The 24,135-nt window shown below is 46.9% G+C and overlaps 1 protein-coding gene across 1 annotated transcript in view; it reads left to right on the forward strand.

Moving 5' to 3' along the window:
- The first annotated feature begins 2,023 nt into the window (after positions 1–2,023).
- Positions 2,024–24,135, forward strand: part of HCFC1 (host cell factor C1) — a 465,140-nt gene continuing 443,028 nt past the window's right edge. The window contains exon 1 of the mRNA XM_029609928.1: positions 2,024–3,151. Coding sequence (XP_029465788.1) covers positions 2,950–3,151 — 202 coding nt within the window. The 5' untranslated portion in view covers positions 2,024–2,949. The remainder of the gene's footprint in view (positions 3,152–24,135) is intronic.

Genomic DNA, 24,135 nt, shown 5'->3' on the forward strand with positions numbered 1-24,135 from the left:
ATCCCAAACAGTAAATCAATCCCATGCTACTATCCCATAGTGGCTAATTCCTAAGTCCACATTTTATGAACTTTGCCAGGAACTTGCCAGAACCTTTTTTAAACTCATTTAGGCTAACTGCCTTAACCACGTTCTCTAGCATTAATATTTTAAAGTGTATGTTTTAAAGGTGTGCTGAAAAATGTATTTTAATAAACTCCTAAAAAAAACAGAAAACTATAACCTGAGTGCCCAAAATAATTGTTAAATATTTTAGTTATGTGACCAGTTTTGAAACAGGTCTCCCTTTATTAAGAATCATGTGATAAGACTGAGACATTTTATAAATGGCTTATCAACTGAAATGCATTAGCTGAATTTATTTTCTGCTTTTTTAAAATTATTTTTCAAGTACTTGTTTTAAAACTGGCCATAATAAATTTGCCTCAAGCGTTTTTTTCATTCCTTAGGTGAGAAAGAATAAATATAATTCAAGAGAAAAAAAAATCTCGCAACGCCGCTATAATGATCAACATCCGGAACAGTTTTCTTTTGCTTGACTGGGAGGAAAAGCAACCTAGAGGACGCCCTCCCTCAGCGTCAAGAATGAGACCCATAGCAACCGTTGCTAAGTACGGAAAAAAAATACAAAATGGCCACGTCCCTACTGCGCAGCTTCCTACCTACTTTTACTTTCTTCGGTTAAACTATAGCATATAAGCTTGCATATAGTTTTCGAGGAAAATAAGAACGCTCTAATATAAACTAAAATGAAAGCAAACAAAAATCAATATATGCAAAAATTCATCCCCATTTTTTCTTGATCCTTCTCCTCCCACTTTTTGCCGACATCGGAGTCTTTCCCCGCCATTTTTTTTTTGGCTCAACCTTTTTTTAATTTGAAGAGTATGAAAGAAAACAAAATGGCGGCTTCCGCTGGCATGGAGGCGGCACTCTTCTTCCCTCCCTCACCAACTCATTTTAGAAAGCTCATCATTGAGCCCTCACAGCACGCGCAGTGCATGTGGTTGGTGGCGGAACTGGAGACGGAGATATACGTAAGCACTCACGCGCGAAACACTCCTTTTCTTTCACTACCTAATAAAAAAAAAAAAAAAAAAAGAGGGGGGGGGGGGGGGGGGGGAGGATAGGGGGCGGAATAATAAATAAATAACCGCCACATCCGGGTAACTCCCGAACTGCCATCTTTAATAAACCTTCCGTAGAAAAGCCGGGTTGAGAAGGAAATGGGGGAGTTTTAAAATGGCGGCTCCCGGGTGAAGCGTGGAGATTGAAAACAGAACGGAATTATTAAAAAAAAAAAAAAGTATGGTGTCATATTTTCCTACTCCCTAAAGTTAAATAAGATACCCCAAACATTTTTCCCCAGAGGATATTTAAAAAAGAGTCAGGCGATGTTAAAGGAGGAAAGAAGGAAGATACTTTCAGTCCTTTCTCCTCCCCCTCTCTTCCTCCCTCCATTTTCTGCGGTCCGCAGCTAAAGCCGCCATTTCTTTTCTCCGTCAGCTAGGGACAGACAAGATGGCGGCTCCCAGGCAGGCGTGGAAAACAAAAAAGCTGCTCTATTCAGCCTCCATCCTTCTCATATGTTTATGGCAATGGAGTGCTCATTAAAAAAACAACAACCTGGCATTAATGCGGAACACTGGCCCCAGTTTAAATGTCAAATATGTTGTTTTTAAACTGATTTCCTGTTTCTTTTCTCGTGTTTGTTTTGAAGTGGTTGCAAGATGGCGGCTTCCAGGGAGGCGTGAAAAGAAGAAGCCAGCAACTGCGCTCTTAAATCAAGTACTTTTTTTTCATAAAATTAGATAAAATGTGCTTTTTATAAATAAGAGAAAGAAAAAAGGAGCGTGAATCCACCACAAGAAAAATTAATTCTCAAATTTTTTTTTATTGTGAGCGAGTTATTTTTCGCACACTTCGCGGAGAGTATGTAGTGTTCATTTTTGACCTCGCATGCGATCCGCCATTTTGAAAAGCGTCCCTTTTTTTTTTTGTATGTTTGTGTGTGCGCGCGCCGCGCGTATTTGACGGACGGCGACGGAGAGGAGAGGCTACAAGATGGCGGCTCCCAGGGCTACCCTCAGCCCGTTCGCCTCCCTTTTTCTTCGCTAAGACTCGGGGTCTGACGACGAAAAACAAACAAAACCCTTTATGAAAAACAACAATAAACTTTCTCCATTCGACTGGATCTTTATATATGTTTATATTTTTCGGTCCTTCTTTTTCGACGAGAGTTTTTGTTTTCTCCTCCTCTCCTCAGGCGCCGAAGAGAAAATGGCGGCTCCCATGGACTCGGAATTGCCTCACTAAAAAGACTTCACATACGCTAGAAAATAAAAGTTCTGGTTCTTTTATTGCATTTAAGAAAATAACTTTGGCAACTACAGTTTTTGGCGGGTGGTGGGGAGGAGAAGGACTGGCTTACGTTTTAATTTGGGTTGTTTCTTAAAAAAAGACGATTTTTTTTCGGCTCGTGTTTATATATTTTTTCCTGTCAGCAGTGGGCTATTATTGGGGACTGTTACTTTATATTTTCTTTTGTTTCCCCACTTTGTCTTTATGCTTTAAAGGGGACAAAGCAACCCTGGAAAACTTACAATTTTGTTTTACCTGCTAGTGATTTCTTATATTCTTGCAAACAGCGGGTGTTGTTGGGGCGGGGGGGATTGGTCACTTATACATTTAGTATTTAAAAGGCATAAACCATTAAGTATTTAAATACGAATTTTCTTCCTCTTTGGAATTCATTCATATTTTCTGTCGGTGGATTATTATTATAGTATTATCCTATCCTTGGCAGCGGCGAGTAGTGTATTGGTTAAGAACTTTCCATCTTTTTTTTTTCCTTCTTATTTTGGAGTGGATTACCGAAGGAGGGTGCTATATACTTTTTGTTAATTAAGTGTTCATTGTAACAAGTAGTGTTGGTTAGAGGGGGCACCCATGGCCTCTCCGGCGGGAGGCGGGGTGACGGTAGGGGGTGTCCTGCTGCCCCTGCAGCCCCGCTGGAAGCGGGTGGTGGGTTGGTCGGGCCCCGTGCCTCGACCCCGCCACGGACACCGAGCCGTGGCCATAAAGGAGCTCATCGTCGTCTTCGGCGGAGGCAACGAGGGCATCGTGGACGAGCTGCACGTCTACAACACCGGTGAGTAGCGCTCGGATAAATAACGAGTAGCCACGGGGACACGCACGCTTCTCCCCCTATGACAGTGTACAATGTATCCCCGCCCCTCTCCTGCCCATCACAGGGATAAATAACAATCCCGTTCCATAATAGAAAACAGTTCTTTTCCTTATCCTCACGCGTACTTAAAGTCCTATAAAATACATAGCCTGCTCCCCCCCCCGTAATCATGTGTGCACAGTACAAACTATACATCTCCCATCCCCAGGTAGGAAGAGGAAGGATGCATGAGCATGAAAGTTGGGGGAAAACGAATGGTTTCTGTAGCTCTAAGGAGAAGGATGTGACTTCTACTCCTCTCTAGTTTTAATTCCCCCGCGCTGAGAGGTTGCTGCGACTTTCCTGCGCTTATCCTCCACCTCACTCTGTCGCCTTTATTTTCCAAGCAGACGCTTTGATCCCAACCCTACTTTTTCCACCCACCCGCTTCCTTCATGGAGAATGGGTAGGCTACTACCCCCCTCCCCCCCCCCAAAAAAAAGTAATATGCATATTTTTGAATTAGATGCATTGCAGAAACAATTTTTCCTGACAGTGCGGTAAAAATGTGTTTGTTTAATGTTTGCAGTATGTGCTTTGTGCTATATAGATGGTATCGGTAAAACACATTTTGTGCATATGATTGACTGTAATAAAATGTTCTTAATCGAATTTGCATGCTTGCAAAAAATAATTTTTCCTTGATCCAGACATACACATTTTATCTACCTGAATGGGTTTACTTAAAAATGCCAGTTCATTTTCTTGGTGTGAACTCGGCAGTCGTTTTCTTTGACTCTACAGCCCAATATTTTTTCATGTTTCATCAAATGACTATTTCAAGCAAAGACCCGTAATTATTGAGGAGTTCAAACGGCAGAAGAGCGAAATACATTTTATAGCGGCGTGCTGTGTCAAATCTTTTTGTTGGCGGGGGGCGTATGCAATCAAAAGTGCATTTTGGGGCATGAAAACATTAACTTTGTGGCTTTGTGTGACTTACTCTGTCCTGTTCTCAGTAGTATGCAGTTGTATATTTTGCCCATGATGCTCTTCCTAAGCAGAACCTCTTCCTTGTTGCAATGTTGGAAGCAGACTGATAAGACTCGAGAATTTCTTGTAGCTGGATAACGGCCCCCTCTCCTCGTTGATTCTGTTGAAAATCTTCCTTGTAAAGAAGCCCTCTCCACTTCTTGGTAATGAACTGGCTTCAGGGAGCATTTCTGATTACAGAATATGCAAATCGATGTAGTGTGGGGTTTTTTTTTTTCCGCTGCCAAACGAGGATCTTTGTAGCCAGATATTTTGTCCAGTAGACTTTTTTTCCTTTTGGATGTAGTAGCAGTCTGGGCATTTTTTGTAGGCCGTTATGTATTTACTTTGATCTTTTGGTATGCCTCTCCGAGGTACTGTGGATGCAAACAAGATCTCTCTATTACATTAAATGTTTTTTTTTTCATTGTTAGAGGGTCTAAATGAAGTGCATGATCAATTTTTGAATAACACTGCACTAGGTCAGCCTGGTGACTGTGGCAACTGCTGTTTGCTGCCATATGAAATACCCGGGTTTCATTCCTCGGTCATATATACCGCTCCCCAGGTTGGCTAGGATTGGGGGATTCTGTGCTGGTGAAGTACTTGTTATTGTACAAGGGTGACATCTAGTGGCTAAATTTAGTGTTCTTGTTAGGTTTCTAGAGGAAGCCGCGGTTTATGGTGTGATGAGGATATAAAATAGGAAAGAAACCCTGGTTAATTGTGATTGAAGGCTTGTGGCTTTGTAAATGCAATAGATTGGTTGGTTGTAATTTAGTTGAAGGTGAAAGGAGCAGGTGGAAACTACTGGGCTAAAAAAATATTGCTCTAATCTGGGTGTTATAACTTGTCTGAATGTAATCTCCTTCAAACGTTTATCCCAGAGAAACAAAGGTGAATCAAAATTAAAGGAATACAATATATTAAAAATTGTGTATGTGGGAAGGGACCTTGTGTCCTCTAATAATGCACTATTTTTGGGGTTTTTTAAAAGTTTGTTAAAAAAATTAGCATGATTGTCAACTGATATATTCACTGAAAAGTATTTTATGCTTGCTATTTCCCAGACTGAAATGGGTCTGGGGTCAGCTAGACCTGGTGTAGCCAACTGTGTGGGACTGTTTTTTATTTCATTGTAATATTGTACTTGAGCCATAGGTATAAAAAGTAGTGGTCTTCGCAGGGGCATGCACAATGTGTAACAGGCAAGCAGAAGAAATGAAGTGAAGCTCATACCCTTTACGGGTAGGTTTAAAATTCATTTCATGCAACAATCACTTTACTTCTATGTGGAGGGAAAGTTGCAGCAATTTAAATCCACGTGGAAAATGGTAGAAAGAGGAGGAGCAGATAGTGGCATCTTGTCATACTCCCTCAGCAACTTGTTCTTGGCTTACAGGCATCTTTTGAGTAAAGGGAGAGGCTGCTTCCCCTTTTTGTATTTTATTAAAAAGGCAAGTGGAAATTATAAACAATTTGCATCACCCGTGCAAGTAACAATTATTTTTCCAATATTCCTGCTTTTCTCAGTGAATGGTTGGTTATATTGTGGTGTATTGGGATGGAAGTAAGTAATTGTATATATAATTTGGAGTGTGTGACTTTGTGATTCAGATAATAATGCAGGATTGATCCCTGCTGTGTTTTGGCTTTTTTTTTTTTTTTTGACCTGGCAGTTCCTCTTGCACTTTCCTCTTGCTCCTTTGGGCTTCCAGATCATTTACAATTAGGGTTGGGATCTGACACCACAACAATACCTGGCAACTTTTTATTCTATTTTACATCCCCTCCCTACTTACTTTGGTCCTGTCATTGCACTGAGGTTTTTGGCCTGATACCATGCACCAGGGCTCCTTCCAGGATCCTGCAATCATGGACTCCAAATCAGGCATCAGGTGGTCACCATTGTGTGATGACTGAGATACGCCTATGCTATTTCTGCAGGCAAGGATTCCATTGATGCTATAGCAGCTCAGTAGCAATCCAGTATCAGAATACAGGGTTCAGTAAGAAACACTTGTAGCTTGCCTTTGTTTCATCGTTTCTATCTGGGAAAGATACCAGGAAATAGTTGCACCAACATGAAGTATAAAAACTTCCAGCATGCCAAGACAGATGTCATCTTGGCCATTTTCCACCCCAGCCCTGATCCATTTCATTCTTAATGCTTTAAACCCTTTCTCATGTAAAAAGCAGCATCTTCTTGCTGCCTTGTTGAAATAACTCAATTAGCCTTAACCTAGCATTTGATTTTGTTACTTGGAAATTGTTAATTTAGAAAAGAACAAATGCTTTTATTTTTCTATCCAGGCTATGTATTTTATTTTCATTATTCCTATGAACATTGCAGGTTTTGGTAGAGCATTTTCAAACTAGCTGTCTGGGCAAAGTTTGAAATATAGGTACAGTTTACTCAGGTCAGTTTCTGGGAAGCCTGACCTCTTGTCTGTTTCTGCTCATCCCAAGGTGGGAGGTTCCCTTGACGCCAAATCCAAGTTTTAAAAAGTTTCTTACAATGTAACTCTTTCCACTTCTCTCTTCTTAGAGATTTGTAGTACTGATGACTTTTCAAGGGGGGAAAGTTGAAGAATTACTTCTCCCATTCAGATCAGAAATTGTGTATATTTTTGCTTTCCTTTTTCAGCATGTGTTTAATTTAATCAGTCCTCATTTTCAGGCTGATACTGTAAGGTCCGCAGGAAAACGGGCGGGCGTTCAGTGTTGAGCAACTGCTTTCCTAATGTGCGCCGAGCCACCTCTCCTGGGCGCGCGATACTGTATGTAAATGAGGGGTCACACTAAAAAGGAGATGCTAGGAACAATAGCGCGCCCCTAGCACCTCCTTAGCAGTGGGTGCCCAGGAGAGGTCGCTGTCCGTGGGTTAGGAAAGCGGATGCTCAATTTTACAAGCGTCCGTTTTCCTTACCGGTGTGCAGCCATGGGTTAGGAAAATGGATGCTCGTAAAATTGAGCATCCATTTTCCTGACTGACCCGTCAGCATTCTTAAGATTAAAAATTTTTTTTTTTACTTTTTGGTTCTGCCTACTTAATATCGCTACGATATCGCCTACTTAATATCGCTACGATATCGCTACGATATTAAGACGGAGGATGTACAGTAAAGCAGTATTTTCTGCTTTTTTTGGGCTGCTTAGAAATTAACACCTGCCCTTGGGCAGGCACTAATTTCTGAGCATAAACTGTGTGGATCGGCTGCATTTTTTTTTTTTTTGGTATCCCAGGCAAATGACTAATAGCCTCATCAACATGCATTTGCATGTGATAAGCACTATTAGTTTCGGGGGGGGGGGGGATGTTTTGGATGTGCACAGAAGTAACATATTGAAGGGGTTAAAATGTGACCTTAAAAAAAAAAATTAATTATTTTTGCCTGATAAAGCAAACAGAAATTGTCAGAGGGAAACTATTTAAAAGGACAAGTAGATATGGCAGGGAAGTACATTAAGAAGATGTAAGTTTAAGCCTTTCAGAAAGTATAATCATTAGTTATTTTCTAATAAAATGAGGGTAGTTCATCAGCCATCAAAGTATTTGAATTCCTGAATTTCCTTGGTGACAGCTGAAGGGACGTGTTTAACAAATTCATATTTGACTAACCATTTCCTTGCCCCAAGAAAGTAAATCAAGCCTTGTCATGGATCAGTAGTGGACTTGAGTCTCTCCCCCCCCCCCCCCCCTCCCAATGCTCTTTAATACACACATTCACAAATATAAATAGTATGTGTACATCCTGTGGCTTTGCGTTTTCTGTACATGGTCTGTTATGAAAGCCTAGGGACAAGTTATTTTGTGCTGCTGCTCTATTCTTATTTATTTTTGGTGAGATCTATCCTGTAAGGAGAAATGGTGTGATGCTGTGAGTTAGAAATGAAGATATGCGATGGGGGGTGGGGATTGATTTAAATTAGTTTAGTGTACTTGTGCACTTCTGGTAAAAAGTTACTCCTGCTGGGTCTTGTCAAGGTGTGCAATTGTCACATCTGATTCTTTGCTTAATTTAATGAATGTGGGGGATGAGGGGACAGGCATGTCAATGAATAAACATATAGAGGTTATACCCTGAAGAGTTTTGCTTCTTTGTATATGTTGTCCTGTTTGTAAAATTTAAATTCCCTGTACGTACCAGGATCAGTCCAGACGGTGGGTTATGTCCCCCGTCCAGCAGATGGAGTCAGAACAGAGCTCGAGGGCACCGCCTCCTATACCAGCGCACCCCCTACTGGAGCTCAGTATCTTTCTGACTCCAGCAGATGTGGGTTGGGGAAACAGTGCTTCCCCAGTGTGACAGGGTTTGAGTTTATTTTCATTACTTTGAGTCTCTCCTGTCATTTTCTTTTGTCTTTAACAATTTGGATCAAGCTATTGAAAAAAAAAAAAAAAAAAAGGTATTTTGCCTGTCAGTAATTTTGAGGAGGCGTGCTTGTCTGTTTCTGTCTCCTCCTGCAGCTTACTTTGCTTCTGTTCGGGTAAGTGTGTGTTTGTCTTTGATTTCAGCTGCTTTCGCGCTGTGTTTGCCGGGTTAGCCGGCTCCTGCACACGTCCTCCGGTCCCGCGGCCCGGCGAATTCTACCTCGGGCCTGGGCGCGCCGGCAGCGGTTTTTCCCGCCGGCGCCCACGGACCAGTCGGACGGGTGGCGTTGGCCTTCAGGCCCCCCCGCGGTGTTTTTTCAGCGTCGGCCCCCCCCCGAGGCTTCCCCGTAGCGGCATCCTTTTAGTATGCCGCGCCTGTCTCGCTGTGAGACCTGCGGCGAGGCAGGGTCTCATATCTCGGCCGAGGGAGTCTGTTCGCGCTGTCTCGCCGATGGGGACACTGCCGCGCACGGCGCGGGTTCGCGCCCAGAGCCCCTCTCGCCGCAGCCAGGGAAGCGCGGGCCGGCCACGTTCTCGTCAGTGGCGGGAACGGCGGCCATTTTAGAGAGAGATATTGCTGAGGTACTCTCTCCGGATGCGGCGGACACAGTTCGGGGCGCCCCCCGCCTGCACCGAGGCCCTGAAGAGGGCCCCTCAGCCCGGCCACCACAAGGGGATTCTACTGCTTCGGCTTCACCCGGGCTGCCGTTTTTCTCGCCGGACTTCATTTTGAAGATGCACACAGCCTATCTACAGGGACTGGCGGACCCGGGGGTTGCTGCCACAGGACCTCCGGCACCCAAGATCTCCAAGCTCGCGGTTTCAGTCCCCGGGCCCCTGGTTCCTCCTGGCGCGGCCGCAGGGTCCTCAGCTTTGCCATCCCAGCCACTTGCGATGGGAGCGGCTCTCCCTCTGGGCTATGACCCCTCGGACCCTCCGGATCCTGCACATGCGGAGGGACAAGTCGAGGGCGACGACCCGCGAGCTCTGCGCATCTTCCACAAGGAAGAGCTGGAAGATCTTTTGCAACGGACTCTGCAGGAACTGGATCTTGATCCACCGCCGGATCCCCCGGCCCCTGTGGCCCCAGCGGTCGCGACATGCTCCAAGAAAGGGGATCCGGTACTGGCTGCCCTTAGGCCTAGAGCCAAGGCGTTCCCAGTCCATGAGTCTTTTCTACAGCTCCTCACCGGGGAATGGGACTTTCCGGAGGCGTCCTTGAGGGTTTCCCGGGCCATGGAGAAATTATATCCGTAGCCGGAAGATTTCCTGGATCTCGTCCGGTTTCCAAAGGTGGACTCGGCGGTCTCGGCAGTGACTAAGCGAACTACGATCCCAGTTACTGGTGGCACGGCCCTACGGGACACGCAAGACCGCAAGTTGGAGACGTTCCTCAAGAAGGTTTTTGAGGTGTCGGTCTTAGGGATGCGGGCCGTCATGTGCAGTTCTTTGACCCAGAGGGCCAGTCTTCTCTGGGTCCAACAGCTTCTAACGTCGCAGCAGTTGCCGCCGGACGAAGCCGCTCAGGCTGACAGCCTGGAGTCTGCCATCGCTTATGGGGCGGATGCTCTGTATGACCTCTTTCGCGTCCTGGCTCGGTCCATGGTGTCGGTGGTGGCGGCTCGTAGACTCCTGTGGCTCCGGAATTGGGCTGCGGACACCTCCTCTAAGTCGAGCCTGGGATCCCTTCCTTTCCGGGGGAAATTCCTCTTCGGAAATGATCTGGATCAGATCATCAAGTCTCTGGGAGAAAACTCAGTGCATCGCCTGCCCGAGGATCGGCAAAGGCCTTATCGGGGTTTTGCCTCCACCAGAACCAGGGCTCGGGCACAACGGCGCTACAGATCTTACCGACAACCAAGCTCTCGGACAACCTCCAGTAGACCACAGCCGTGGTCGCGCTCCTTTCGAGGCCGGAGGCCCTCGAGGGAGGGCTCAGGGCAGGGGAACCCCCCCGCCAAATCTGCTCAATGATGCCAGACCAGCCCACTCCTCCTGTCCGACCATCGGGGGTCGACTCACACAATTCGTCGAGGAGTGGGTAAAGATTACTTCAGACCAGTGGGTCCTGGACACCATCCAAGACGGTTACGCCTTGGATTTTGTCCGCCTACCTCGGGACAGGTTTCTCTTCTCTCCTTGCGGCTCCGACCTCAAGCGGATGGCGGTTCAACAAACACTAGACCGGCTACAAGCCATAGAGGCTATCGTTCCCGTGCCCTTCGCAGAGGTGGGCTCGGGCCATTATTCCATCTACTTCGTGGTGCCCAAGAAGGATGGGTCGTTCCGGCCCATACTGGATTTGAAGGAGGTGAACCGCTCGTTGCGGGTCAGCCGGTTCCGCATGGAGACTCTGCGGTCAGTGATTGCCGCAGTCCACCAGGGCGAGTTTCTGGCGTCCCTGGATCTGACGGAGGCGTACCTGCACATCCCTATACATCCGGACCACAGGCGTTATCTACGCTTCAAGATTCTTGGTCAACACTTCCAGTTTCGGGCACTACCCTTTGGGCTCGCAACGGCCCCGCGGACGTTCACCAAGATCATGGTGGTAGTGGCGGCAGCCCTCCGGAAGGAGGGTATACTAGTGCACCCTTACCTGGATGACTGGCTAGTACGGGCAAAGTCTTTCTCTCATGGACAGGACTCGGTGGCCAGAGTCTTGGAAGTGCTTCGCTCCCTGGGTTGGGTCGTGAACCTCCCCAAGAGTTCTCTCGTTCCATCGCAACGCCTGGACTTTCTGGGAGCAACCTTCGACACACAGGTAGGCATGGTCTTCCTGCGTCCGGACAAGGCTATCTCTTTGAGGGAGCACATTCACCGCTTCGCGGCCCTGTCGGATCCCACAGCGTGGAATTATCTGCAGCTTCTGGGAGTGATGGCTTCCACCATCGACATGGTGCCCTGGGCTTTTGCTCACCTGCGACCTCTGCAGGCGTCCCTTCTGTCTCGCTGGAAACCGGTATCGCAGGAGTATCAGGTGATTCTGCCTCTCCCTCAGTCGGCTCGGGACAGTTTGAAGTGGTGGTTGGTTCCGGCTCACTTGGCCCGCGGCATCTCGCTCGCCGTTCCCACTTGGGTGGTGGTGACAACCGACGCCAGCCTCGTGGGATGGGGTGCAGTCTGCGGCCGGAGCGCCACACAGGGGATGTGGTCCCCGGAGGAGGCGAAGTGGCCAATCAATCGTCTGGAGACCAGGGCGGTGCGCTTAGCGCTTCAACGGTTCCTACCACTGGTTCGGGACAGGGAAGTACGAATTCTCTCGGACAACGCAACCACAGTGGCTTACATCAATCGTCAGGGCGGAACGCGAAGCGAGCAGGTCTCCGCGGAAACCACGCTCCTGATGGAATGGGCGGAACTCCATCTCGTTCGTCTCGCGGCCTCCCACATCGCCGGGGTGGACAACATTCAGGCAGATTACCTAAGTCGTCAGCACTTGGACCCTGGCGAATGGTCTCTCTCTGCCGAGGCGATGGACCTCCTGGTTCGGCGCTGGGGACCGCCACGGTTGGACTTGATGGCCACAGCCCTCAACGCCAAGGCCCCGCGCTTCTTCAGTCGCAGACGGGAGCGCGGCGCAGAGGGGGTGGATGCCCTAGCGTTACCGTGGCCGGCAGGCCAGCTCCTATATGTGTTTCCTCCCTGGCCCTTGGTGGGCAAGATTCTTCGACGCATCGAAAACCTCCACGGTCCTGTGATTCTCGTGGCTCCGGAATGGCCGCGGCGGCCTTGGTTTGCGGATCTGGTTCACATGGCGGTGGACGGTCCACTCCGTCTGGGTCATCTTCCACGGCTCCTACACCAGGGTCCGGTATTTTTCGAGCAGGCGGCACTCTTTTGTCTAGCGGCCTGGCTTTTGAACGGCGCCGCCTCCGACGCCGAGGCTATCCGGAAGCGGTGATCTCTACGATGCTTAGGGCTCGTAAGCCCTCGACCTCTGTTGCCTACGTGCGAGTGTGGAAGGTCTTCGAGTCCTGGTGTGTCGGTCAGGGGATCCGGCCGACGGAAGCAACGGTTCCTCTGATCCTTCAATTTTTGCAGGACGGACTGGATAAGGGCCTAGCATACAATTCTCTTCAAGTACAAGTGGCGGCCCTGAATGTTCTGGTACAGACACTGGTTTCTCTGCTTCTCCAAGCGGATATATCTCGTTTCCTGAAAGGTGCCAAGCATCTCCGGCCTCCGGTTCGGGATCCCTGTCCGTCGTGGAACCTTAATTTAGTTCTCCGGGCCCTGGTGGGTGCCCCTTTCGAGCCACTACGGGATGCTTCCCTCAAGGACCTCACTATGAAGACGGTGTTTCTGGTCGCGATCTCTTCTGCCCGTCGCATCTCGGAGCTGCAGGCCCTCTCCTGCAGGGAACCGTACCTCCGCCTTTCGGAGGCCGGAGTTTCTCTACGTACCGTACCATCTTTCCTGCCGAAGGTGGTCTCCCCCTTCCATTTGAACCAGACGGTGGAACTTCCGGCGTTTCCGCCAGGGGAAGAGAGGTCCCTTCGTCTTTTAGACGTCAAGCGTGTTCTGCTCCATTATCTGGAGGCTACCAATGATTTCCGGATCTCCGATCATCTCTTTGTGCTCTGGTCGGGACCTAAGAAGGGCTCCTCCGCTTCGAAGGCAACGATTGCCCGCTGGATCAAGGATGCCATCTCGGCATCTTATATCGGAGCGGGGCGTACTCCTCCTGCGGGCGTCAGGGCTCATTCTACGCGCTCGCAGGCTGCTTCTTGGGCGGAGTCCCTGTCCGTCTCTCCACAGGAAATCTGCCGGGCAGCGACATGGAAGTCGTTGCATACCTTTGCTCGGCATTATCGGCTACACCTGCCGCCTTCGGATCCTGCGCTGTTTGGCGATCAGGTTCTCCGAGCAGGGCTCTCAAGGGCCCACCCGGTTTAGGGAAGCTTGGGTACATCCCACCGTCTGGACTGATCCTGGTACGTACAGGGAAAAGAAAATTATTCCTTACCTGCTAATTTTCGTTCCTGTAGTACCATGGATCAGTCCAGACGCCCACCACTCTGGGTTTGTGCGCTCCTGCTCGGAATCTTATGCGTCTTCTGTCTCTCTTCTTCTCTGGTTCTCTATCAGAGTTGTACAGCTCCTCACAAGTTAACTGGGGCGACCTCGTTTGGGTTCGTGCCTATTTCTTGTTCTTGTTATTGACTTACGTCAGGTTTTTTGATCCAAATTGTTTTGTTTTGCTCTTTGGGCTTTGTTATTCATGATACTGAGCTCCAGTAGGGGGTGCGCTGGTATAGGAGGCGGTGCCCTCGAGCTCTGTTCTGACTCCATCTGCTGGACGGGGGACATAACCCACCGTCTGGACTGATCCATGGTACTACAGGAACGAAAATTAGCAGGTAAGGAATAATTTTCTTTTCCTCTTTTCATTTGTTTCTAATGCAGGGAGCTACTTCTGTTAGTGCTCCATATAGTAAATTCTTTTGATATTGATTCTCCTACCTTCTTTGAAGGGCACTCCTAAGGTTTTCTGCTCTATTTGTATAGTTGATGTATTTATTTGTAATGCTAGCCAAGGAAATTGAAAACTATGCAATAACTAGGCATGGATGATCTGGATTGTTTCTTCCTGAAGTTGTGAGTTAGAAGACAGTAGAGAAGGTGGAAAGGAGCTAGGATCGATCTACTAAATTAACTAGAAATGCATTGGAATTCTTTAATAATTTTTTTTTTGTTTCCTTTCCTCTAATGTAAAAAGAAATTCCTCCTAGAATTAAAGAAACCCAATCGATACTGAGATGTGGGATTGTATTCACACATCGGCCAGCAAATGCTCTAATTTGACACAACAGCAGGAAAACTGCTTCATACTTTTAGTGAGGTGATACATTACACCAGCCCGCATCAAATGTATGTACCCATCTACTAGTGATTGCTGTTGGAGACATTGTGGAGAAGTAGAACATTTCTCCACATATGGTGGAGCTGTCCAGTTATTTTCCCGTCGATAGCAGGGCTGAATTAGCCATGCTTTCATGTCTGTCATGGGAACTGTCGATCAGGGCCCGGGAGGCGGAGCTTCCTAAGAAGGAAACAGAGTTTTGCTCTGTGCGGCTGCGTGTGAGTTCCCGCGCAGGAAACAGTAATCTCCTTAGTCTGTTTCTTTCCATGCGCGGGAACGCACGCGGCGCTTCGCACACCTCAGCGAATATTTCTGATTACGATTTAGAAAATGTCAAAAAGGTCACAGAGACGTCTGGATTCAAGCCGTGCTCATGCGGCAAGATCATGTCCATCACAAATGGACACAATCCATGTTATAGGTGCCTAGGACCAGATTATCCACAGAAAACCTGTGAACACTGTGGGGAAAATGTCCCTAAGAGCCCAGCGACAATGGGCTCAAAAAATTGAAGCTTTAAAGGCACGGGCTTGGGCCTCCTATGCTCCGCCGTCTGAAGCACACTCTTCCCCAGGGCCAGAAAAAAACAGGCCCACAGGTAAGATGGGCTGCGTCTATGGAGCCACCCCTCTCTAGGCCTATCCCGCCCTCCAGTCCTGAAGAGACCACCAGAGGCAGGAAAACCCACAGGTCTCCTCACAGACCCCATTGGGACCAATCGGGGTCGAAGAGCAAAGACGAGAGTCAACTACTGACAACGCAGGCAGAGAAACATAGCCGATTGAAGAATGCGTCGACACGGCGCAGTTGGCGCTGGAACGTGCGCAATTGGCGCCAAAAGCAGGACCATCAGCGTCGAAATCAGTGCGGTCATCGACGCATAGCGTCAAACCCGAAGCAATCGACGCGCCACGTCCGAAGCCTGTTGACAGCCTGAAGCAATCGACGCACGATGCACAACCGATGCGCATCTCGACACCAGTGCTTACTACTCATCACTCGACGCAAGGTACACTTGCAGAGAAGCAATCTATGAATAGATCGACGCAAGGCATCCCAACACCGTGGGACTCGATCCACAAAGCAGGAATGCCAATCAAAGAAAAGATAGCAGTGGTAAAAAAAGTCGAAGTCGACTCATATCGAGGAAAGACTTGACACATTTGGCTACTACCTTCGGATGGAAAGGAACAACGGGAGGTGGGGACTACTCTTCCAAGCAAGCAGGGTAGACATCGGTCTCAAGACAGTGAGGAGGGCCACTCATGGGATCCAAAGCGAACCCATTCCATCACTTCAAGTCCTCAATCGTTTCAACAGTCGCCGTTATCAAGAGGACAATTGACACGAGAGGTTTCATCAGACGAATGCATGGAAGTACCATCCCGTTCCTCCTTCTCCTCCACCACATCTAGCTCAAGGGTGTACTCTGAACTCTCGTACAGATGTTCACACAGTGAAAAAAGCCACACCTTGCAAGAACCTCTCACAAAAAAAGAGAAAACTGACTAAGGACCTCCTTCCCCAACCACAAAAAGTGGGAAAAGGAGGAGAAGATATTTTAGTAGCAGCTATATCTCCAGGTCGCAAGAAATGACGATCGAAGCCTCGCATGCCGCCTCAAGCTCAGCAGGCATTCTCAAACTTATCTGAAGCACTTTCGGGGTTCTTTGACTCCCTACAATCTGCTTTTACTCTCCCTCCATCGCCAGGGTCCAGTCCAACCCGATTGGCGTCAACATCGAGGGAGCCAACACCAGACCCCATAACGAAAACCCCTCCACCAAGTCCGTCTCCACCAGTACAACTTCCACCATCTTTGGTACCATTTCACTCCCCTCAGACGTCCCCAGACACATCCACGGGATATCCTTCGGATCTACCAGATGACCCTCTGGAGCCGTACTCTCCCCTGGAGAGGACCTATCAAACCCGAAGTTTTTGGGAAAAAGTGGGCTCCATCCTCCAGTTAACTGTACAAAAAGTACCGGATCCTAGATCAGAGACCCTAGGCCTCCTTAAAATCTTTGATTTACTGGCAGAGCCGACATATCTACCATCACACACAGTCCTGGAAGCAGTCTTAGAAAGGACGTGGGAGACACCACTCACCACGGCGCCAGTATCACGCAAAGCAGATTTAAAGTTCTGCATGCAGCAGTCCCTTATTACACACAACCACAGTTACCGCACAATTCCATAGTGGTCGAGTCAGCCATGCAAAAGGCTAAAAAATTGAAGTTGGCCCCACTAGGTAGAGAAAATCGCTGTCTGGATGAATTTGCACAAAAAAATTTTTCAATCCTCCATGCTGTCTGCAAGAATCAGTCAGCCTCAATTTTATATACTCCAATATATCTATGAGTGTGTTCAGGCAGTTAAGGGCTTGCTGTTCACCTCGGACATATCCACGCAATCCAAACAGCCCCTTCTTGACATTGAAGAGGGCATCTGTCACTTACTTCGGACAGTTTACGAGGCATTTGAGACCCCCTCAAGGTCATCGGCAACAGCGATTGCAGCTCGCCAAATGGCATGGCTACGTGCCAGTGCAATTAGGGAGGACACACATAGCAAATTAGTTAACCTCTCGTGTAAAGGGGGAAACCTCTTTGGTGACTAGTTTCAAGAGACGGTAGCGAATCTCAAGGAACAAGCAGTGGCTGTCCTGTCTCGAGTGACCCCATCATCCTATCAGACGCCGAGACGATATTTTCCATCAGGACGTAGACAGTCTTTCGCTAGACATCTATACAGATCCTACTCATCCTACAGGCCCACACCCTACCAACAGCAGACTAGACAGCAGAATCTGCAACTGCAAAGGGGAAGAGGTCATGCTAGATCTCAACGCGGCACAGCACAACAACCATCTGTTCCAGCCAAACAGTCCCAATCTTTTTAAGGATTCAGAGGCCACCACCACAATCTGTAACACCGCCAGGCAGAATTACATCAAGGATAAAGGCACAGGCGGCCATAACGTCAGACACCTGGGTGCTAGAGATAGTAGAACATGGGTACCAGCTACCATTTGCGCAATTACCACCGCTTTCGCATCTGGTAACAACAACTTGCAAGAGCCATCAGTCTCAATTAGCGACGGAAATACAATCGCTACAACAGGGAGCCCATCCGATCCATTCCTTTATCAGCCCACAACAAGGGTTTTTATTCACCATACTTCATCATTCCCAAGAAATCAGGGGGTTTCACCCAATCCTAGACCTCCGAGATTTGAACAAATATTTGAAAAAGGAAAAGTTCAAGATGGTATCCTTAAAAACAATATTGCCCCTTCTGCAGCCCAACGATTGGATGTGTTCCATAGACCTGAAGGATGCCTATACCCACATCCTGATACACTCAGCTTCGTGGCGTTACCTGTCCTTTCAGTTCAAGGACAACCATTATCATTATGTGGTTCTTCCGTTCGGCCTCTCGGCAGCCCCCAGAGTATTCACAAAATGCATGGCAGTGGTAGTGGCCTTCCTCCGGCAGAAAGGTATGAAGTTGTTTCCATACCTCGACGATTGGCTTCTAGTGGCATTGAGCCCGTCCATCATAGTGCAATACTAACAGCAGTTACTTCAATGCTTGGACGAACTGGGGCTGGTCATCAACTACGACAAATCGACCTTGACCCCAACACAAATCCTACAGTTCATAGGAGCACGACTGGATACCACTCACAACCGAGCTTTTCTGCCAGAGGACAGACGATTGGAAATACAGAGACTACTGCGTACTCTGAGATTAACGCAGTGACCCTCCGCATGTCAAATACTGACAGTACTGGGACACATGGCAGCGGCCATCTTCACAGTCCCAAATACGCGATTACACATGTGACATCTGCAATGGGGTTGAAACGTCAGTGGAAACAGCACTCTCAACCCTTAACTTGCAAGGTGACTCTCACCACAGCAATGGCAACCAACATAACGTGGTGGCTCAGCAAGCCTACGCTCACCAAGGGTGCCTTATTCAGCACTACCCCGCACATCGTTCTAACCACGGATGCCTCTCGAAGAGGATGGGGAGCGCACTTAGATCACATAGAGACACAGAGACTGTAGTCCCACTACGAACAGAACTTACAAATCAATCTGTTGGAACTCAGAGCGATTCAAGCCTTTCTTCTGCAGCTGAAAGGTCGCCGAGTGATGGTATATACCGACTACCAGGTAGCAATGTTCTACATAAACAAGCAAGGAGGGTCAGGTTCATGGACCCTTTGCAAGGGTCCATGAACATGCGCATCATCATTTCATTCATCTACAGGCGACTTACCTGCCGGAAGTTGTAAATCACAAGCAGGCAGGCTCAGCAGAGTATTATATCTTCACGAATGGACATTCAGTCATCAAGTGACTCTCGATCTCTTTGCTCAATGGGGAATCCTGTCAATAGATCTCTTCGCCACAGAATTCAATGTGAAATCTGTTCTGCCCGGTTTGATAGCGCAGGATGCATTACTACTCCCTTGGACAGAGGAATTGATGTACGCATTCCCTCCAATTCCTCTAATCACCAGGACGATTCAAAAATGTATCCGAGATGCAACACAACTGATCTTAATAGCCCCGGCGTGGCCTCGTCAGCCGTGGTAAACCTATCTACTGGACCTCTCCGTAGCAGAACCAATTCCACTACCAGCTCTACCCGATCTCCTAACGCAGGAAGAGGGAACTCTTCAGCACCCGATGCACACATCCCTCCACTTGACAGCATGGAGGCTGAGCTGATCCTCCTGACAGAGCAGGGCATTTCGTTACAAGCGCAAGAGGTCATGTTGAACTCAAAGCCTTCCACTACACGAGCTTATGGGTTCAAGTGGAAAAGGTATTCATCTTGGTGCACGTCAAAGGGCATAGAACCATTGAACTGTTCGTCAGAAGCCATTCTGGACTACCTTTGCAGTTTATATCAAGCAGGATTGGCGACTGCATTAGTTCAGGTCCATCTTGGTGCGCGTGCCACCTATCATAGACCAGATCATGGACATTCAATTTCGCTCCACCCATTGGTCTCCTGATTCCTAAGAGGCTTACTGCCCTCCAATACCATGGAATCTAAACCTTATCCTGGAACAGCTAATGCTTTTTCCCTTTGAGCCGCTTGACTCAGCTCATATAAAATATCTCACTTGGAAGGTGGTATTTTTGGTAGCAGTGACTTCTGCACATCGAGTCGGTGAACTTCAGGCATTAGTCCGCTATAGCCCATATCTTCAATTCTGTCATCATAAAGTCATAATGAGAACTCGCCTATCGTTCCTTCCAAAAGTGGTCTCTCAATTTCACTTGAATCAGTCAATTGAACTACCAACGTTTTTTTCCCTAAACCTCAACAACGATAGAGAACATTCTTTGCATACTTTGGACTGCAAGCGTGCTCTGGCTTACTATAAGCAGAGAATGCATTCTCCATCACGAGCATCACAGTTATTTGTCTCCTTCCATCCCGAGAAGACTGGATCTCCGGTGGCAAAAAGAACCATCTCGAGCTGGATAACACAGTGCATTCAATTCTGTTACCATAAGCACGATTTATCTTTCTTCAGCGCCAACAGCCCATCAAGTGCGAGCAGTAGCGACATCGTTAGCTCATCTGAAAAAGTACAACCGAGTGACATTTGCAAAGCAGCCACCTAGTCATCTTTTCACACATTTACATCACACTACTACCTGGATCAACAATCATCTAATGATGCGAAACTGGGCAGTATACGTTCCATATACGAGTGATTCCTTTGACTCTCCACGATCTATAGGATCACGCAGACAACTATCCCAACTACATACAGGTGTGATCAGGAGCTTTAGACGCCCATGACAGCATGGCTAATTCAGCCCTGCTATTGACGGGAAAAAGCAAGTTTGCTTACCGTAAACAGTGTTTCCGTGGGAGACGCCCACAAGATGGCCGCCTGAGCAGTCGCGTCTGTGAGAAGCTCCCGAGTTTTACCTTTGAAATTGCATTTCCGAGGATGTATTATGCCCCACACTAAAAGAAAGGCGAGGGTACGAGGGATAGAGATGACTTCCACCCCGTTAGAGTCAAGTCAACCCCACATCGGGAGCTTTTTCGCGGCGATGCCGCCTGGAACGCCCGGAGAGCATGTCGCTGTGGGAGCGGAAATGGAGCGTGATCTGCTCTCCCTGACATCCGAAACATCTCTCAGCCCCGGGTCTCTGTGTAGACCAGCACCACCAGGTCTCGTCGAAGGAAGAGGATTGGTGGAAGCTGCAGCCCCCCAGGAGAGGGAAGGTACAGCCGGACAAGAGTTGCCAACGGAAGGTTATGGAAATCCAGAGCAAACGGCAAAGGTATAGCCCCAGAGGGGTAATGGCGACCTGGGACTGGAAAAAGCTGTTGGGCTTGGTAGTCCGAGCCTGGATATTGGTGCCGGGGATATAGTGGGTGGAGGAGACGAGAGAAAAGAGACACCTAAGACTGAGAGAGTCATAATTCCTACTACAGAAATTTCTTTAACAATGATTTGGAATGCATTACAGGCATTGGAAAAAGCAGTAGTGGGTCTTACTAAAGAAATTCGGGAAGTTAAAAATCAAGTAACTAAGAATGCAATTGAACTAACACAACAAGAAGTATGGATGGACGCGTAAAGGAATTGGAAAAAATACAATTAAATTTAATTCAGAGTGAATCTGTTGCTAATAAGAGGCTGGAGATTATAGAAAACTCCTAGATCTCACAATTTTAAGATTTTTGAATTTTCCAGTCTTGAGAAATATTCCTCCACTTGAGGAGTTTAGACTATATACATCGCAGATTTTGAAGATGCCTGAAGAGGCCTGTTGTGACAAAAGCCTACTATTTACCAACTGCAGACTCTAATCGTGGAAATATAGAAGAACATTTATTACCTGATGTTACCACTCTACTTGAATCTTCACAAGAGATGATTGTGACCCAGAGGAGAACTTTATTGATTTCTTTTGCGTTTCTTATGGCTAAAAATAATGTTTCCAAATATTTCTTTAGAAATAGTCAAGAAAAATTCTTTGGCCATAAATTGTGGTGTTTTCCGGATATTGTTAAAACAACCCAAATAAGGCGTAAATCTTTTCTTGATATGAGAGCTGAAGTGATTCAAAAAGGGGCTCAATTTAAACTGCATTTCCCATGCAAATGTCATATTATCTATCAGGAACAGAAATATATTTTCTTAGAACCCTCTCAGCTTAGGGACTTCTTGGCTTCCCGCTCCTAGAATGTCTCACTATAATACGGAAAATTAATAGGCAAAGTGTCTTCTCAGGTTGCTTTTTCATGTTGTAATAGAATACTTTGATATCGCTCTTTATATAAGGGTCTCTCCGTATTTCCTTTATTTCTTAAAATACAAATTAACATATTGTTTCAATATATTATTATGTTTGTTGTATTTTCATTTGTATTTTATAATTTTCAAACAAGTATTGACTTGTATGTATATTAAAATTTGAGAAATAAAAAAACAAAACAAAACAAAAAAAACAGTGTTTCCGTAGATAGCAGGATGAATTAGCCATGCTGACCCACCTTCCTCCCTGGATTGTCGACACATGCTACTGACGTACCTATACTGCTTAATCACAGACTGAGGAGATTGCTGTTTCCTGTGCGGGAACATACGTGTAGCCGCACTGAGCAAAGCTCTGTTTCCTTCTTAGGGAGCTCTGCCTCCCGGGCCCTGATTGACAGTTCCCATGACAGACAGGACAGCATGGCTAATTCATCCTGCTATCTACGGAAACACTGTTTACGGTAAGCAAACTTGCTTTTGTGGACAATGGAAAAAATTATTTGGATACAAGAAATTCTAGGAGCAAAAGATCTATCTAATGCAGGCTTGGCTCTGCTTAATATACAGTCTCCCAAATTGGATAGGTCCCAGCAGTGGCTATGCCAACAGATATGCATTGCCCTCCTCCCCCCCCCACCCTCACCTCCCTTCCATCAGCAATCAGGCAAAGGGTACGCCACAATCATAAGATGGCAGCCATGACAGCAAACAGGCCTTCTTGAGGACTTGGGAACCCTTTACAAAGTGGGAACAGGCAGGCAATTCTCTTACCTGAAGCAAGGGGAAGTGTTGGCTTATTCATAACAATCTTTTAGTTTAAGCGATTGTACTATATATATGATCACTAAGTGATGTTTTCTGTGTGGTACTACAGTATAGCAGACAGTGAATGGACAGCGGCATGATAGCAAATACACTGTTTTTTATTGCAAATTCATCTTAACTGCAACAGGTGGTGACGGTGGGATGGGAGATAACGATTCGCAGATAACAAAATTTAAATGCCAATATTCACATGTAACAGTTTTTCTTGTGTTGAACAAACGTTAATAATTGTGTGGTTATTGATCCTCAAAAATTTTCAATACAAAAAAAAGAATTAAAGGAACCCACTTCTGAGCCCCGTACCCAGAGTCTGTGGATATGTGTAGATCCAAACACTCACTTGCCTGCCCCCCCCCCCCACCCCATCCATTCATGTCTGAGTCATGATAGAATATACTTGGTTTTTGTAGAGTTTGTGGTTCTACTTTTTAGCAGAATTTGAAAACAGTAAAATCCAAAGATCAAAGCTCTAACATGCTCTTTCAGTGGAGCCTTTTCATCCAATTTGAAACTTTGTAGGTGAAGAGTACATTTTTATGTTCTAGTACACTGCTGAGTTTGTTTCCTATGTTATCTCAAATTGTTTGTCAAATCAGGCCACAGTACCTTGCTATGGAAAGAATCTTGATATTTTTATGTGGTCTTAAATTATTATCTAGATTAGGGTTTCCCAAACTGGGGGTCATACAATCTCCACCTGGAGTCACAAGGTTCTCAAAGGGCAGTGTTCTTCAGATACTACTACCAGCAATAGTAATAGAAGTCAGCATGGGGTCTGTGAGCCAGCATGTCCTGCAGTGGCCCCACCTATGCATGTTTCTGTAGTAATAGGAAGCCCTGCCACTGGGGAAGAATGGGCTGAGGGTGCACAGGCCTGTGGAGGTTACCACTGTTCCTCTATCTTCACCTACCACTGAATCTACCCAAGATAAAAATGTTGCCCCTGTCATCAGCCTGTCCTCTCTTTTTCTACCAGTTACCCACTTTTGGCCTGGGGCCCAAAGAAAAATGTTGCTGCTGATCCTGGCCAAGGTGATGTTGAAGGAGGGAAAGTTTGAAGGGAAGAATCTGTTGTAGGAAGGGTTTGAGGATTGGGTCTGTGGGAGAGGAATTGATTATAGAAGGTGAGAGGAGAGGATCAGAAGATCCTGAGGTATGCAAGAGAGGAGCTGGGAATGAGAGGGTATCAACTGGGGAGGGTGGAGGATGTGAGAGAATTGAAGGGGAGGCTGAAAGGTGAGGGAGGGGATAAAAATACGATCAGATATGAGAAAAGCGAGGTGAGAGAAGTTGTAGGTGAGTTCAGCTGGCAGGATGCAAAAAGGACTGGAGGTGGTGAGGATGGACTGGGAACGTAAGAGGAGCTAGGGGATGTAAGATGGGATCAGCTAGAGGGGTGGAGGTTGAGAAGATGATTGGAGAGGATAGGAGATTGAGAAAGGGGATCAGTTAAGAGTGTGGGGAGGGTGAGAGTGGACTGATTGGAGGTGAACCACACCCCTGACAACATGATTTGGTTGTCTTCTGGGATTATATGACATTTTCAAGTTCTA

The sequence above is a fragment of the Rhinatrema bivittatum genome, chromosome 1, assembly GCF_901001135.1.
Source record: "Rhinatrema bivittatum chromosome 1, aRhiBiv1.1, whole genome shotgun sequence".
Classification (NCBI taxonomy): Eukaryota; Metazoa; Chordata; class Amphibia; order Gymnophiona; family Rhinatrematidae; genus Rhinatrema; species Rhinatrema bivittatum.